This window comes from Trichosurus vulpecula, chromosome 1 (assembly GCF_011100635.1).
Source record: "Trichosurus vulpecula isolate mTriVul1 chromosome 1, mTriVul1.pri, whole genome shotgun sequence".
In the NCBI taxonomy this organism is placed as follows: Eukaryota; Metazoa; Chordata; class Mammalia; order Diprotodontia; family Phalangeridae; genus Trichosurus; species Trichosurus vulpecula.
This window is the reverse complement of record NC_050573.1, coordinates 148,793,289-148,811,010: the sequence shown is the minus strand read 5'-3', so window position 1 is coordinate 148,811,010 and position 17,722 is coordinate 148,793,289. Positions and strand designations below refer to the sequence as shown.

At 41.9% G+C, this 17,722-nt stretch overlaps 1 protein-coding gene across 1 annotated transcript in view; it reads right to left on the bottom strand.

Annotated features, from left to right (window-relative positions):
- Positions 1-9,262, bottom strand: part of NIPAL2 (NIPA like domain containing 2) — a 142,191-nt gene extending 132,929 nt beyond the window's left edge. The window contains exon 1 of the mRNA XM_036735605.1: positions 9,125-9,262. Coding sequence (XP_036591500.1) covers positions 9,125-9,262 — 138 coding nt within the window. The remainder of the gene's footprint in view (positions 1-9,124) is intronic.
- Positions 9,263-17,722: the final 8,460 nt, after the last annotated feature.

The following is a 17,722-nucleotide window of genomic DNA, read 5'->3' as shown; positions in this document are numbered from 1 at the left end:
GAACAGACTGTTTCAATATGGAGACTAGGAGTTCAGAGTGGGACTGGCAAGAGACAGTTCCCTGGTGGGAACTGAGCAATGGGAGCTGAGGTGCAGTAGGAGAAAGGCTCCCAACATTCCATGCCTGGTGCCACTCAGAAACCTGCTGGAATCCTTGCAGCTGAGGGTGGGTTGGGGTAGAGGAGGGGAAGGTCTCCAGTGGTCTTTTTGAAACACCAGGACCTGTTGGGCTGTCAGGCTGCCCACTCAGGAGGAAGATGCAGCAAACAAGTTTCAACTAAGCCACAATATTTTCTAGTCAATCCCATCTATAGAAGTCTACATTCAGGTATTCTCTAACTAGGAAAAGCTAAATTTCTACTAGCTATAATAATTGAAAAACAAAAAAAAAAACCTCTTCAATTTGCATAGGTATTGGGAATATTAATGAAAAATGAAAACATGTTTATATGAAGGTTCAAATTTGAACAATACTGGGTAAAGTGGATATGTGCTACTCCCAAACCAGTAATTCTTTAGAAATTCAAAATTTTCTTGTTGTATCATGCCATGTGGCTAGCTGCTGTTGCTGATGTCAATCAGTCAACAAGCATTTATTAAGTGCTTATCATATGCCCAGCATTGTGCTCAGTTCTGAGGATACACACACAAAGAAGATAAAAATATAGTCTTTGCCTTTGAGGAGCTCACATTCTGATGGAGGAGACTATGAGTAAATAACTAGCTACATAAAAGATAAATACAGAGCAGAAGGAAAGTAATCAAAGAGGGGAAGGCAGTAGTAGCTACACCCTTAGGACTTGGACTTAGAATCAAGAAAATCTGGGTTCAAATCCTACCTCTGGGTAAGTCATAACCACTCTCTTATTCTGTTTCCTTATTTTCAAAATGAGGGGGTTGGAATCTATGTCCTCAACAATCCTTTCCATCTCTAAGTCTATGATCCTATGACCTCCAGAGACCATGGCCTGGAAGAACTAAGCCACTTTGGAAATTCTCACCCAGGATCATTCTATTCTGATCAATACGTAACCCCAACCCTGCTTTACCTCATCCATTTTCCTGCCAGATGAAGAGTAATCCACCCCTTCTGCTTTGGAAATCAACAGCAGGGCTACCATTAAGAATTTTATTTTTAATTGATGGATGGCATGTCATTTCTTATAGAGTTCATACTCACACTGAGCTAGAGATCTTACTCAAAGTCTAGGTTTTCATTAAATAGGACCTCCTTCCCTGAATTAATCTACTCAGCTTTGGAACTCTGCCCTCCCTAGGGCTGAGCTCTCCTGATTGATGAGTGCAAATTTACCTATCCCACTATTTCTAACCAGATCTAGACCATTTTTCACATCTATCCACCATAAACATCTTGCCACCTTCTCGCCCTCCCACTCTCCAATAGGATCTCCAGGAATCCAGTCATCTGTGCACTTCTCTGCCTTGGGGCTGAGCTGTCTTGACTGGCAAGTGAGTATCAGCTCACTTAACCCACTTTATTAAGCCTTCCCTAGATGAGTTTCACATCCATTCATCCCAAATAATTTCCCTTGCCTTCACTTTCTACCCCGATCCATGTACATCCTCCTTTTCTGGAAAGGTCCTAACAATTAACTGTTCTGTGACTGTACTCATCACCCTTGCGATCCTCCACACAAAAACTTACTTCTCTGGGCACCATTCTTCTAAGTGTGTTGTTTTCCCTTATTAGAATATAAGTTTCTTGAGGGCAGGGACTCTCTTACTTTTGTGTATTATATTCTCAACACCTAGCACAGGGCAAGGCATGCCATAGGCATTTAATAAATCCTTTTTAATTCCTTTATTCAACTATGCCAGCTGTCTTGTTAACAGACTGGTAGAAGACTCAGTCTGTTTTCCTGATGAGATAATGGCTTAACACAACACTCTATCAGCTACTTGCTAAAAGGTTCTAAGAATTAGTCTGGGAAACAATCCCTTCTCAGAGCAATATTCATAACATAGTGGCAAAAATGTGGGAGTGGTATTGATAATATGGTATCTCTGTCTATGTAAAAAACAAGCAAGCAAGCAAACAAAGAAACAAACCCAAAGATAATCAAGAATGCCAGGAAATAAATGACACCCGACCCCACCTCCACCAAGATTTCCATGAAAAACAAAACTGTTCTTCCTCTCTCATTTTCTCTCCCCCATTCCCTCTCTGTTTTGGATGGGAACTCATACAAGGATCTTTTTTAGTTTTTTTTAAATTTTGGTACATGGGCTGCCATTTTCGAGGGAGCTTCTTGAGATCAGGGGCTGTCTTTTACCTTTCTTTGTATCCCCAGAGTTTAATGTACATAGTAGGCACTTAAAAGATGTTTATTGACTGACTTATGACCTCTCACCCCACTGTCTTGCTATTTCTCTTCTTTTTTTAATTTTTAAAATTTATATTTATTTTTAATTTTCATTTTTAAAAGTTTGATTTCTCTTCCTTTCTCCAGTCCCTCTCCCATCCATTGAAAGGCAAGTAATATCAATTATACATGTGGAATTGAGCAAAACGTATTTCCATATCAGCCATGTTTGTAAAAAATATAATAAAAATATAGAAAATGAACAAATTGTACTTCAATTTGTACTCAGAGGTCATCAATTCTCTCTTTGAGAGGTGGATAGCATTTTTTCATCATTAGTCGTTTGGAATTGACCCTCCTCTCTTCTAGAAGAAAGCCTTTTAGGCAGTAGTAGTCTAGAAATACCACTAGATCTGATGTCAGAAAACCTGGGTTCATGCCCCAGTTCTGTTGTTTATTACCTGGTTGACCTTGGGTAAGTCAGTCGTCCTCGATAGGTCCTAGTTTTCTCATTGGCCAGATGATAATGCTGGATAATTGATTACGATGTTCTCTTCTATCCTCTGATATACAGAATATACAGGTTTGCATAGTCTAAAAGCTTTTTTAATTCCTTAATCCCAAACTATATTTTCTCTAAAAGAATAAGGAAATAAACATTTATCAAGCACCTACTTTGTGCTGGCTATTGTGCTAAGCACTTTGCAAATATCATCTCGTTTTATTCTCACCAACAAACCTGTGAGGCAAGTGTATTATATTCCCCATTGTACAGTTGAGGCTGCCTGAGGCTGGACTCTGGTCTTCCTGATTTGAGGTCCAGCACTCTATCCACAACTCTGTATAGACTCACCCTGAGTCCACCCTCCAATCAAAGCCAAGCCAACAAACATTTATTAAATACCTACTAAGTGTAATATATTGTTCTAGGTGCTGGGGATATGAAAGTGAACTGAAAAACAGTTTCTGCCCTCAAGGAGCTTCCATTCTATCCAGTTGCAACCACCAAGTATCAGAATGTATATTTAACTATTTTGGAGCATTCTATCAAGTTCCTTGTAGAAAATGGGAATTGGAGGGCTGGATTAAATGATCTCTGAGATACCTCCTAGCTCTAAATCTGTGATCTCTAATTCTTTGTCCTTTGCAAATGCATAGCTGGACCCAAAGAATAGTGACTGACAGTCCGACATAGGTAGCAATGGATTCCTTCAGATATTTATGCCTGGTCCTGAATAGTTTACTGTTTTTATGAGGTACTTGGATAAAAGCACAGATAGCATGCTTATCAAATTGTCAGATGACCTAAGCACTTGCAGTTATTGGAAGACACAGATCACAGTATAATGATAGTTTTGGGGTTTTCACTGCTCTAGGGAACCTCCTAGTCAAGAAACTGTCTTTATCAATGAAGAGCTGAACCTTCTCTGCAATTTATAGTCTCAGAAAATTTCTTGGAGCACTTAGAGGTTAAGTGACTTGCCCAAGGTCATTCAAGCAGTATGTATCTTTTTCTCTCTTAGCATACCAGGCTGCATCACAGATGATAGATAAAGGATCCAAAAATATCTCAACAGGCAAGAACATCGTGCTGAATTGGTTGGCATGAAATTTAATAAGGATAGAAGTGACTTAAAAATAAATCCTCACAGGTATAGTATGGGAGAGGCAGAAGAAGATTGGGGGTTTTTAGTGGACTACAGGCTTAATATGAATCAATATGACTGCCAGGAAAGGCTAATACAACCTCAGGAGGCACTAGAAAAGGTGTAGTTTCCAGGATTAGGGAGGTGTACAACCAGGTGGCTCAGTGGATAGAATGCTGAGTCTGGAGTCAGGAAGACCTGAGTTCAAATCTGACCTTAGACACTTATTTGCTGTGTGACCCTGGGCAAGTCACTTAACTTCTGTTTGCCTTAATCTACTGAAGAAGGAAATGGCAAACTACTCCAGTAACTTTGCCAAGAAACCAGTCCATGGGGTCATGAAGAATCTGACACAACTGAACAACAACAAGTTATCCTGGTATCTTCATGGATTTGAACGGTTAATACATTAATGAGGGATTATAGTTTTTCTTATTGGCCCCCAGATTGTTGTTGCTGTTTGTCCATCCTTCCTCCTCGAAGAGGACCATGACATCAGGAAGGTGATACGGTGCCGAACTGGAAGCCCATAAATAAAGATGAGAAGGGTTGAATTTAGTCTTTATTTATTCTAAAACTGTTTATCGACGAGAAGCAGAATGGGCTGACCTTGCAAGGTAGTGAGTTCTCCCTCACTGGACATCTCTATTCAAGTGAAGGTTGGATGGCCACTCATCAGAGCCTTCTTTTCCAGGTTCAGGTTGTTCTAGGTAGCCTGTAATGGCCCTTCCAACACTACGATTCTGTGATAGCCCACTGATTCCTGAGCATTATCTTCTAAAAGACCTGGGAAAGACTAGGATTTAATCGCAGAATTTTAAGGGGACCTAGAATGAGGTATTAAACTAACTGTAAAAAACCACAGCCAGGCATGGTGATCTTCTTATGAAATGCAAACCAATTCCTTAGGAAAATTATCAGCCACTTGCTAAAAGGTCCTAAGAATCGCCGTCTGGGAAAGAATTCCTTCTCAGAGCAATCCTTTCCCCAAAGTGGGAAGATTAAAAAGGAAACAATACCACTGGCCAAGCCAATTATTGGTCACTCTCATAACAATCCATAAAGACAGTGGGACAATTCTAGAGGTAGGTAGTTCAAGTGGGTCTATACAGGAGCCAGACTTGAGGACAAACCCAGCTTATGGTGAGACCTGTAGAAAATGCACTCAGCTGGGGAAGGGAAGACTTCCAGGAGCCACATGAACTGGGAGAACAGAACTGCCAGCAGAGGCAGCCACCATAAGGACTGAGGACCAAACTCAAGGACCAAGGTTGTGTGGGCCTATCAGGCATGAAGTATCAGGGCTGATGTTGTTGTGGTCATTCTAGACCACAGACCTCAAGATCATCTGCATTGCTATTCTCCCCTTAGCCATAGAGGCTTGAAGCCTTTTCCTCTAGGTCACAGAGAGTCTGTTTACCTTTCTTTTTTATTTGTTTTAGATATTAACTTTGTTTTGTACAGACATTTGCTAGTCTGGGCCTACTCAGTGGGAATGCTGTTGGGAGGAGGAGGCAAAGGAGAGGGGAGAAGAGTAAGAGAGAAATTTAAGGCTAAAGTATTCTGCCAGAGCAAAACTTTCTCTAGTTGGGTACTCTGAGCTAAAAAAAAATAGAGAGAATTATATATTCTTTTGTTACAACTTCTCAGAGCAGTGAAAGAATAGTGAGAAATTCATCTAGTGGATAGTGTTAGACTTGGGGGACAGGAAATCCTGAGTTCAAATTCTGACTCAGGCACTTAATCAGGTGAGGGACCCTGGGCAAGTCACCTAACTTCTTTGTACCTGTTTCTTTATCCGTAAAATGGTGATAATAAATAGTATTTAATCCCTAGGCTGTTGTGAGAATAAAATGAGATAATATAGGTAAAGTGCTTTTCAAAACTTAATAACTATTATTTTCTTTTGTGGTTCTTATTCTTCAGGTGAGGTAAGAAGTCCAGAAGAAAACATCAAGATCACCTGATTGTGGCATAGAGAGAGGACTTGGAGTCAGGAAGACCTGGGTTCAGATCCTGCCTCTTACACTTACTAGCTTTGTTAACACAGGCAAGTAGCATGACCAACACAATACCTGACACACAGTAAGCACTTAATAAATGCTTGTTGACTTGGTGACAGTGCCCAGCACATAATAGGTATTTAATAAATGCTTGTTGGCTTGGTGACAGGGCCTGGCACATAGTAGGCACTTAACAAATGGTTGTTGGCTTGGTGACAGGGCCTAGCACATAGTAGGCACCTAACAAATGGGTGTTGGCTTGGTGACAGGGCCTGGTACATAATAAGTACTTAATAAATGCTTGTTAGCTTGGTTAGCTTTCTCAATCGTCCAATGAAGAGGCTGGACTAAATGTCATCCTCTAAGATACTTTCCAGTTCCAAAACCATGATCCTATTCTTTGTGATTCCTTTTGGTGGAGTTAAGAACTACCATATAAACAAAGCTTGTTATCATGAGTGACACCACCTAAGTCCAAGAGTAAATGGGAATCTCTAAGCCCTTCTCTTCCAATGAGGCACTCAGCTCCTGCTTGAACTAGGGTTGTTAAAGCTGTTAATGTTTTCCAAAGGAAAGATGGGGACAAAGCCTGAAAGAATTGCCTCACTGCTTTGTGAGAGGAGCCAGTTTCCACTTAGAGAGAAGGAAGTAATGTGCTGGGAGATAACGTAGGAAAATGTCATATTAGTAACAGTGCTTTCACATGGGGCTTCCCTCAGTGACTCTGCTGCCAACTGCAAAGAACCGGTAGGATTGGAAGTCAAGAACCTGATACGGAAACCCAGTCCTTAACTTTCTGGGCTTCAATGTTTTCATGTGTAAAATGAGGAAGTTAAACTGGATAGCCTCTAAGGTCCCTTCTCCCTCTAGATAGATGAACCTTTAAAAAGTCAGGCTTTTTTTCCCCCTCTTTGCTCACATGCAGGAGTTTTGTTCGCAAATATTTAAGAACCACCTTTCTAGGGAAAAATGCATTAAATGTATTAAACTTTTAATTTTAACCTTCATCATCAACACTTTCTTAAGGCTAGACAATCAACAAAACAGTAATTCAAGCTCTGATAGGTATGGAGGTGAAAATGTTCACGCTGAATATTGAATGATCAGCTCCACTTCAAGCTGGTTCCAGCATATACCTGGTCACATGTAATTTTATTTCATTTCTCTTATTCCATTTTCTTATTTGTGATATGTAAAGATGTGGACTAGATGATGTCTTAGAACCCCATTCAAGTGTTAACATTCTAGGAATGGGGATGATTCACAAAAACAGTCCTACTTGCCTCCCATCTGCTTGAAAGGAGGAAAGAAGCTTGATTGGTTGTTTAGGGCCAAGTTCTGGTTGGGTTTGGAATTACCCTTGGGTTTGCAAGGAAAGTCAAGGCCATGGGAAATATGGGTAGAGAACTTCCACAGATCAGTTACTTTTCAGAAATGATACCTGGTTAAACATCCCCTGTAAGATGAAAGGGAGAAAGACCTTTCTCAACACTCATTTTTCCAAATGATTACTTTTATTTTTCTTTTAGTGCCTTCCCTCCATTAATTATTTTCTATTTATCCTGACATAGCTTGTTTGTATGTATTTGCTTGTTCTCTGTCTCTATCTCTTTGTCTCTCTGTCTCTCTCTGTCTCTCCCTCTCACCCCCTGCACCCCCCCCCAACTCCCATTAGATTATGAGCTCCTTATGGGTCTTTCTTTGCATCTCCAGTGCTCACCACAGTATCTGGCATATAACAGGTGCTTAATACTTATTGACAGACTGAAAAATGCTTATTCCCTTCCCCAGTACTATGTGGTAAAAATAAGCACTTACTAATGATAATAATATTTACTGACTGACTGGGACTGGGAATAAGCATTCCCCAGTCAATCAAAGAGCATCTATTAAGCAACTAGTATGTGCCAGGCACTGTGCTTAAGTGATTTACAAATATCTCATTTGATCCTCACAACTCTGGCTAGGTAGGTACTATTATTTATCCCCATTTTAAAGTAGGGGAAACTGAGGCGAACAGAGGTTAAGTGACTTGCCTGTGTAAATACACAGTTAGCAAGTGTCTGAGGCTGAATTTGAACTTGGGTCTTCCTGACTCCAGGCCCAGCACCCTATCCATTGCTCTATCTGGTTGTTTCTGACTGATTTTAAGGAAGAAAATAGTCATGTTTCTCTCTGGGTTTCATACATATAATATCACATATGCATATGTATATACATATTTATATAATAGAGTGTACTGTAATGGGAATAGAGCTGGATTAGGAGTTAGGAGTACTAGGTTCCAATCTGAGTTCTGCCACTTCCTTTGTGACCCTGGGCAAGCCATTTTATTTCTTTGGGTCTCTATTTCCTCATCTGTAAATGAGGACATTGCAATAAATTATCTCCTGTCCTTTCCAGCCCTAAAGTATAAGACTTGCTGCTCTATGCCAACCTTACCACTATGCTCTATGCCAAGCTTACCATTTCTCCTTACCAATTCTTACCACTTCTCCACCTCTGCAGAGCAAGCTGGTTGGTGGATGGGGTGGGGGGCAGGAGGGAGCCCCCGAGGAGACAGGGTAATGAGGTTTGTCTCCCGAAGGGGTGGCTGGCTCACTCTCCACAAAGGGTGTGAGATGCTTAGAGGTGGGTGGTTGGGTGGGAGGTAGTGATTCGCTGGAGGCTCCTGCCTGGGGCTGGGTGGGGGGAACACGCAGGTGAGGGCGGGCGCAAGTTGAGGCTGGCCAAGTGGGAAGGGGGCAAGTGGGGGGAACTCAGAGGCAGCGCAGGTGAGGAGGGAACTAGGTGAGCCAGGTGAGCACCACAGGTGAAAGCTTCACAAATGAGAGGGACAGAGGTGAGGGAGATGCAAGAGAGGGAAAACACTGGCGTGAGCAGCGCAGATGTGCGGGGTTGTGGGGAACTACTGGCTAGGTGACAGCCCAGCTGAGGGGCTTCACAGGTGAGAGTGGCGTAGGAGGGAGCTGCGCAGGTAAGAGGGACTCAGGTGAGAGAGGTGCGGGTGAGGGAACACAGTGGCAAAAGCAGCGCAGGTTGAAGGGAGTTTGCCCAGATGACAGAGGGCGGGGGCGGGGGCGCTTCACAGGTGAGAGCGACGCAGGTGGGGACTGCCCAGGTGGGGATCGGCGTGGCCTCGGCTCCTTACCTGGTTCCTATTGTACCAAAAGCCGGAGAGGGAGCCGTTGCCCGCACCCTGAGCCCCGTAGGTGAAGTTCCACGCCAGCTCGTCTAGGGTCTCGGAGAAACCCACGTCCCCCGAGCCCCCGGACTGCAAGGACGCCATTAGGTACCCGCGTGGGGAGGCGGGGAGCGCCCCAAGGGCGAAACCCCGCCACCCCTTCTTCGCGGTCTGCTAGTCTTTCTCCTGTCGCTTCACCCCGCCTGGCCGCGGTGTCCGGAGCAAGCCCTTCTGCACCTTCAGCTGGCCGCAGGGGAAGGGCGGGGGGGCGGTGGTGCGGCGCGGAGGAGGCGGCGCTGCCCCTGGGGAGAGCAGGGCAGAGGCTGCGCGCACACTTCCTGGTCTGGCACTGGCACCTTTGGGGTGGGGCGGGAAAGCCACCTTACTATCCTGCCTTCACCTCACGCAGAGGTGGAACACGATCCTGAGCGTGAGAGGCGGCATCCTAAACCCCTCGTCCTGCACCACCACCATCAAGAAGTGGGGAAGGGGCCTGCGAGGCTTTTCCCTGGACCTCGGGCCAATAAAGCTTTGGACCGAGATTCTGGATACCTGGTTTCTGTTACTGACCTGCCCTGTTACTAATGGGCTGTGTAGCCTTACGCAAGCCCCCTAGCTCCTCTTTGGACCTCAGTTTCCCCATCTGTAAAATCAAGGGTTTGGATTAGATGGCACTTCAATCTTCTAATTCTAAGGCTGTGCCTTAGGGGAGAAAGGACTATCTCTAGTGGTACCGGGTAGGCAGCCTGAATGAACTTGGATGGGGAAACGAAGGAAAGAGCTGTGGTCTTCCCTGATGTGGTCCTAATAATAATAGCCCAATTATTTTAAATATTACAAAGTGCTTCACCCCTGCAGCAGTCCGTTGATAGCCCTAAAGAAGGCTTTCGAAAGGAGAAACAAAGAAACCAACGGAAAACAAAACAATAACTACTGGCAGTTTTACTTGTACATATACCATGGTATAGTTTCTAATTGCTTTTCAAGTGTGAAAAGCATTCATTTCCCACACTGCACTTTCAGGAACAGAATTGATGTATACATTTTAAGTGCAGGAATTATTATTATTTTTTAATCCCAACACAGCACCTAGAATAAACTGGGAACACCCAATAAATACTTCTGGGATAGTTAATCAACAAGCATTTATTAAGTGCCCACTATTTGCAATGCAACGTGCTAAAAATAAAGTTTCTGCCCTCAAGGAGCTTCCATTCTAACGTGGGAGACAAATAAACAGTTGGGTACATTGAAGACAGGTAAGGAATAGAGGTAATCTTAGAGGAGAAAGCTCGAAGATTGGGAGTGGGGGTGGGGCGGAAGACTGGGAAAACCTGTGTTTGAGCTTAGTCTTGAAGGAGGTCCGTGATTCTTTGAGGCAGAAGTGAAGGGGAAGAAGATTCTAGGCTGGAAGAGACCTGGAAAGCAAACAAATTGCCTTCCTTTGCCCATGCTTTTCCTGTCACATTTTGGAGAAGTGGATTTAGGATGAGCTGTAACTGTTGCCAGGGAAACCAGGATAGGTATAGTAGAAAAAGGTATTTGCCCATATTTTGTCTGCATCCGTACTAGAATTTTGTTTGTTTCATGGCAGATGATCTCAATGGTCCTTCCATTCCATCTCTAAAATTTTGTGTTTCCATACACGGCTTTTGGTTGGTTATACAATACAGACACTTGTAAAAGGGGAAAAAGGGAGGGAAATAAGCGTTTATAGGATAGACACTGTGCTAAGCCCTTTAGTCTCATTTTATCCTTGCTCTGGGAGGTAGGTGCTGTCACTACCTCCATTTTACAGTTGAAGAAACAAGCAAAAATTAGTTAAGTGACTTGGTCAGGGTTACAGAGCCAGTAAGTGTCTGAGGCTGTGCATGTGTGTGTATGTGTGTGTGTGTAAAGCAGGCAGCAGCTGCCTTAAGGAGATGAAAAGTGATCTGAGAGGCATCACAGTTTCTTGCTTGAAACATTAGGTAAGGAATGGTAAGACCCGTGGAATTGGAGCCGGAGGAGTAGGGTTCAAATGACATCCATGCTGCATACTTACTACCTGTGTAACTGGGCAAATCCCATCACCTCTCTGGGCCTTAATTTCCTCTGTAAAATAAGGGGGTTGGGCTAGATGGCCTCTGAGGTAGCTTTCAGCTCTAAATTCTATGAAAATTACATCAGCAGAAAATGAACACTGGGACTTTATGATTGGAACTGGTTCTAATTTTTTTTTTTTGCAGTGACATTGCAAAAGGCAATTATTGACTTTGCTTCCTGCCCAGAAACCTTCCCAGTCCCAAAGGATAATAGAATTAAAAAAATAAATATCTTTCAAAATGGCATCAAGTAATCACAAACTGTGTAGTTCACTTCCACATCTGGATATTTTAAATGGCAATTATTGCTTGTTCAGTCTATTTTTATTAATGATTCTTCATAACCATCCTGCCAGATACATCGGTAGTATCCTCTTCCAGCTCTAACATTTTATAAATCTCTGGTCTTTATTTTACAGGAGAGAAGAGAGGCTTAATTAGATTATAGTGATTCAAGGCTGAAGCCAGGAACAGAACAGAAATTATTATTCCTGATACAAAGTTGAATATATTTAGTTCCTGCCTTTCGAGTCCTGGACTTGCTGTCACTTCACAGATTTTTTTTTCTCTTTTTGCCTTTTGCACTGCGTTAAAACCACTTATTTCAGAAGAGGCAAGCCCCATATTTAATAGAAGCCAGCTGATTTTATTCTCTGTAATATGTTTTCTATATTCAAGGATGACACTGCTGTTTGTGTTGCTATCCAAGTGTGTTCATGTGACTGAAATGACAAATTCATGGTCATCATTCCTCCTCACACAGTTCCTTTGAAGAAGAAGGCAAATATGAAGAAGAAAGCAAACGTTAAATGGCTTGCTTTGTGCCCAGTGCTGTGCCAAGTGGGGTCAAGACAACAGTGTTTGGAAAGAACACTGGATTTGTAGTCAGATGACCTGGTTCAAGTCTAGGCTATGTCATTATTTAATACCTAGCAATGTGACTACTTAGGTGACCAAATCGCTTAACCTTTCTAGGTCTCAGTTTCCTCAGCTGTAAAAATGAGATTATACTGCATGATTGCAAGTTCCATTCCAGCTCTAAACCTATGATAAAACTATTCCCAGAAAGACGTTTAGACTTCTATCAAGGGGAGCTATGTTAGTCCTCATTGTAGGAAATCAGACTGGGACATCTTCTGCTGTTGTTATTACAGTTTGTTGAATCAGAAAGGCCACTTTGAAGGACTCATCAGGCTGTGAGGGCTCTGGTCTCCTGGGTAGACGATGGACAGCTCTAGATATCAAGCTTTTCAGAGTAAAGAGTAACACACTCAGAGCTAAGTAGCCAGTATCTTCAGGCTCAACTGTTTTTGCTTTGGACTAAATTTCCTTCTCTGTGGACTTAGGGTCTCTCTTTGGGAGCTCACTCTTGCTCATGGTGTGCATTCCATAGACCTCTAGATTTTAATCTCTAAAGGCTAAATTAAAGTGGTCATTATCCATATTAGGGCTATTTGCCCAATAACTATCACACACTCTGGGGTTCAAGGCTCCCCAGTTTTTTCAGTTCCAAACCTCTTCCACTCTTCCATGTAGGTGAGTAGGCAGGGAAAAGACTAGAGAAAAAGCTAAGCCTAGGTACAGGACAAGGTCATTTTCTCTCTCTTTTTTAATGTGACTAGCCACATTCCTGGCTTTTCATAAGTAGATATAACAAGTAAAGACAGAAAACATTTTGAGTTTAGCTGTCTATAAGAATAGGGGTGGCTAGGTGGTGAAGTGAATAGAGCCCTGAGTTTGAAATCAGAAAGACTCATCTTCATGAGTTCAAATTCTGCTGCAGACACTTAGTAGCTGTGTGAGTGAGGGCAAGTCGCTTAACCCTGTTTGCCTCAATTCCTCATCTGTAAAATGAGCTGTAAAAATGAGCTGAAGAAGGAAGTGGCAAACCACTAGTATCTTTGCCAAGAAAACCCCAAATGGGGTCGTGAAGAGTCAAAAGCAACTGAACAAGTCTTTCTAAGGCAAACTAATCCATGCTAAAGGATTACTTTTCTGTTAGTAAGATAGTAGTTATTTATCCATCTTGAGGGTTGTATATTTACATTTTAATAGAAAATTTCCTGGGACATACCTTAGCTCTGTGTTTCTCAAATTTTTCTTTACATTCTTTACATTCTTAAAAATTATTGAGGATACCCCCGAAGCTTATGTTTATGTGGGTCATAGCTACTAGAAACTAAAAATGCTTTAATATTATTAGAAAAAGAGTTTTGGCTTCTTGGACTCCCTGAAAAGGTCTCAGAGACTCCCCCAAGTCCCCAGATCACAGTTTGAGAACTACTGCCTTAACCTAAAGGAATGTTCTTCTGATAGTGAGAAACTCCAACACTGTGGGAAGGCCTGTGGAGGGTGTGTTTAGGGTCTGAGGACCTTTCAATGTCCCTCAAATCACATCATTTAAGTGACTACCTGTTACATATATTTTTAAGGCTGGTCCTAAAAAAGGAAGATAGTAGTATTATTTTTGGTAATGGGGAAATTGAATAAAAGTGGGTAAAGATAATGACTTTAGTTTTAGAAATGGAAGATTTGGTTTTAGCTGATCTTGGGACAAGTTCTAGATTCCATCTCTAAGTGAAAGTATCGTATATGCAACAAGAAATACTGGAGCAGACAGATGGTCTGAATTGAAGATAGAATAGGGATTCATCTATACACATGATAATTCAAACTATAAGTGTATGAATGAAAGAATGAGAGAGCACTTATTAAACACCTACTATGTGTCAAGCACTAAGCTAAGCACTGGGGAAATAAATATTAAAAAAAGACAGTCTCTGATAACCTTTTGTATAATGCCATGCACTGGTATACTTTTCAAATAGGATGTAAAGCTTTATATATTCTTTGCATAGGAGTGAGGCAGATTGTCAGTAATCAAGACCCCTTTTTCCAGTTCACTGCCCAAATTTGTCTCCAGTGCTTTTTAGTATTCAGTAAGATATCATTTTTTGGCATATGGGCACTGTACTCAAGTCAGGGGACCTGGTTCCACCTCCGCTGCTAACTAGCTATTTGACCTTTGGTGAATCTAGAGGTCCTCACCCCTTCATCCCCTGTCTTCTTTATTAGCAAAACTAGAATTTGTGAACCCAGGCAAACTTTCAGGACCTTTGATTATGCCAGTAGGAGAGGGACCACCCCTAGTAAGTACTAATTTTGCTTTTAACATTTTTTGGTTTCTGGTTATCTGGCAGATTTAGGCTTGGTGTGGAAGGAAACTTTTCCTGACACAACTCTGGCCAAGGGAAATGAGTAGTCTCTAAATGTAGTGAATTCCTTGTCCCTGAAGATCTTCCTGCAGAAGCCTGGTGAATACCTGTCAGGGAGATTGTAGGAATTGCTATTTAGCATCAGGTAGGACTAAATAGCCTGAGGTCCCTTCTGCCTTTAAGACTCCAGACTTGTGTGAAACATAATACCTCCTCCCTACTGGAATAAGTCTAGGTTCAAAAAATACTCATTGATTGAAACAGGATAGGTTGCATCATAGCAGCAAGTTCTCTCTCTCTCTCTCTCTCTCTCTCTCTCTCTCTCTCTCTGTTGGGTTCTTAACCTTTTTTGTTTTGTACCCCTTTGGCAGTTTGGTGAAGCCCATGGACCTCTTTCCAAAATACTATCTTTAAATAACTGAAGAAGATGACAAATTTCAGTTGGAGGTTAGTGAAAATAAAGATGTAGTTTTTCCCATCCCAGTTCATAGACTGTCAAATTTATGGATCCACTGGTGGGGGGGGGTCCATGGACAGAGAGTTAATAGCTCCTGGTTTAGAGTATGTTGCATTCAGTGTCTGCTGAGCTACCATGGCTTGTGTTGGCTGTTCACATATGGTTCACTGCTGAAGGATTTGGGTGATTTGGGTTGAGTAGGCAATCCCCTTTTACGTCCCTTTATCCTATGATGGTAGCAAGAGAGATCTACACCGGAAGGACTGGCCACTAAGCCAGGAGGAGTGGCCTACTCAGTGAACCTTAAAGAGATGACTTCACGCTCTGGCTGCCTCTTGCTTCTAATCTGCCAAGTGGGTCAGAACTGTTCAAGTCTCTACCTGGGGGCATAGGGGAAGATTCCCGTGGTGTCTAGGAAGCCAATGAAGTACTTGTGTTGACTAAGGCAAGCCTGAAACTGACTCTCAAAGCCCAGCTACCACTTCTGTTTTCATTTTCTTTCCTCAATGTAGGTGACTGAGCAATGATGCATTGGATCGATGTTTCAGCCAGTCAGGCAGGCAAATATTTATTAAACATCTAATATGTGCTAGGCACTGAACTGCTCTCAAGGAACTCACAGCCTAACAAGGGAGACCACATTTAAACACAGTGTAAAAACAGGAAATGTACAGAATAAATTGAAGATTATCTCAGAGGGAAAGCACTAAAATCAGAAGATTGTCTTGTGAGGTTAAGTTCGATTGGCTCCTCAGTCAGTGCCAATTGTGCTTCCAGAGGTCCACTACTCCAGTGGTTCTTGGAGATGACCACTGGCAGGAGGAGGATCCTAAACCCTGGTTTGGCTTGCCCAAGGCCATGGCCCTGGAGGGAATTGTCCCACAAAATGCTTTGAGTTTTGATGTTTTAAATAGCATAACCCCATGAGAACATAATAGTTACAGCTAGTGCTTAAGTCTAAGCAATGAAAACTCTTGAGTCTTTTGTGTTTAGAATTTCTTTTGTGTAAGGGAAATAAATAACTGTCCCATACCTGAACTGGATTACTCTCCCATTTTTGGGAGTCCCTAGATATGAGTGAAACCTAAGCTTTAAGGGATTTTTCCCCTGGGGTTCCAGAGCCAGAGAATGTTCAAGAAAGAGTCTGACCCCTCTCTTTAGGGACAAGCCTTCCCAGAACTGAGCCTGGTCCCCATGTGTAGGTTCAGAACTAAAAGGGCCTTTAGTGAATTGAGAAAGGGTAAGCGACTCAGCCTAGGCCCAGAAACAATTATTTTTACATACACATATTATTAATTATCATTGTCATATTAGCATATTTTGTTAAAAACATGACAGACTTTGGCAAGGAAAAGACAAATCTTTCCCTTTCTTTCTGTAACACTAAATGTAAATGTGGTTATTATTCTTCTCTGTGTGAAACTTTCCATGTCCGGCTTGTCAGGGTGTGGTTAGGATGAATAACTGAATCATTGTGAAGTAATAAACAGGCTAACTAACCAAAGGCAGGTTTAAGCAGCGTATAGTGTATAGCATTTATTTTAGGGTGAGTCAATATTCAGGTAATTTATCCAGGGTGGGGCAAGTATGGAAAGGGAGTGATGCAATTAGATAAATACCAACCTCATTCTGAAGGCTTCTGCAGGTAATAAACCTGCTGACTTTGGAGGAATACTGTGTACCAGGCTTCTAACTGCATAGAAGGATGACAGAAGCAAACACAGAAACATAACTTTTAGAATTGTACATATTTATTTTTCTTAATAAAAAAGACTCGAACCTCTTCCAGATTCTTGAAATTATTTTCCAATTTCAAAATCTGATGCAATGTAAAAAAATCAGTTAATTCAGATTTGATACTGGAAAATATAGTAAATTATACCACCTGGAATCTATATTACCTTAGAGAAAACTTAGATCTGGCAGAAGGACATTTAGACAAACCAAGGACCTTCCCTCTGAGATTGTTGTTGGTGGTGGTGGTGAATCATTCCAGACTCTTCGTGACCCCGTTTGGGGTATCTAGAATCTTGGCAAAGTGGTTTGCCATTTCCTTCTACAGTTCATTTTACAGATGAGGAAACTGAGGCAAACACGATTAAGTGACTTGGCTGGGGTCACACAGCTAGTGTCTGAGGCTGCATTTGAACTCAGGTCCTCCTGACTCCAGGCGCCGCATTCTATCCACTGTGCCACCTAGCTACTGAAGAGGTTATCATTTGCTCTGTATATTGTCTCGTTAAAACATAGTTTTCTCCTTCATTAAACTGTGAGTCTCTTAAGGGCAAGTAGAGTTTTTTGCCTTTCTTTGTATGCCCAGCACTTAGCACAGTGACTAGCACATAGTAGGTATTTAATAAATGCTTGTTGACTGACTGAAACAATGGACTTTAGTTTTTCTGAGATAAGGATTTCTTTTTTTTAAGTTCAGTTCCTATGTTATAGCTTTTTTTATCCCCTCTTGCAGGGGGATTTGGGGAAGCTAACCAATTTACATGAGTTCACTTCTCCCTCTTCACTCTTTCCACTAGCAGTCTCATTGTTTTCATGGCTTCTTTATGCTGATTGCTGAATCTTTTTCTTCAGCCTTGACCTATCTTCCAAGTTCCAACTACACATGGGACATTTCTACCAGTACTTCAAACTCCACATGTCCAAAGTCAAACCTACCTTTACCTTAAAACCGTTGTCCAGAGGTATCCTGGTAAATGTTTACCGACTGACTCTCTCAAAAAAAATGTAGGGGTGACACGCTTTTAAATTTAATGTGCATTATTAACATTTAATAATAGAAGAAAATGATGGGAGG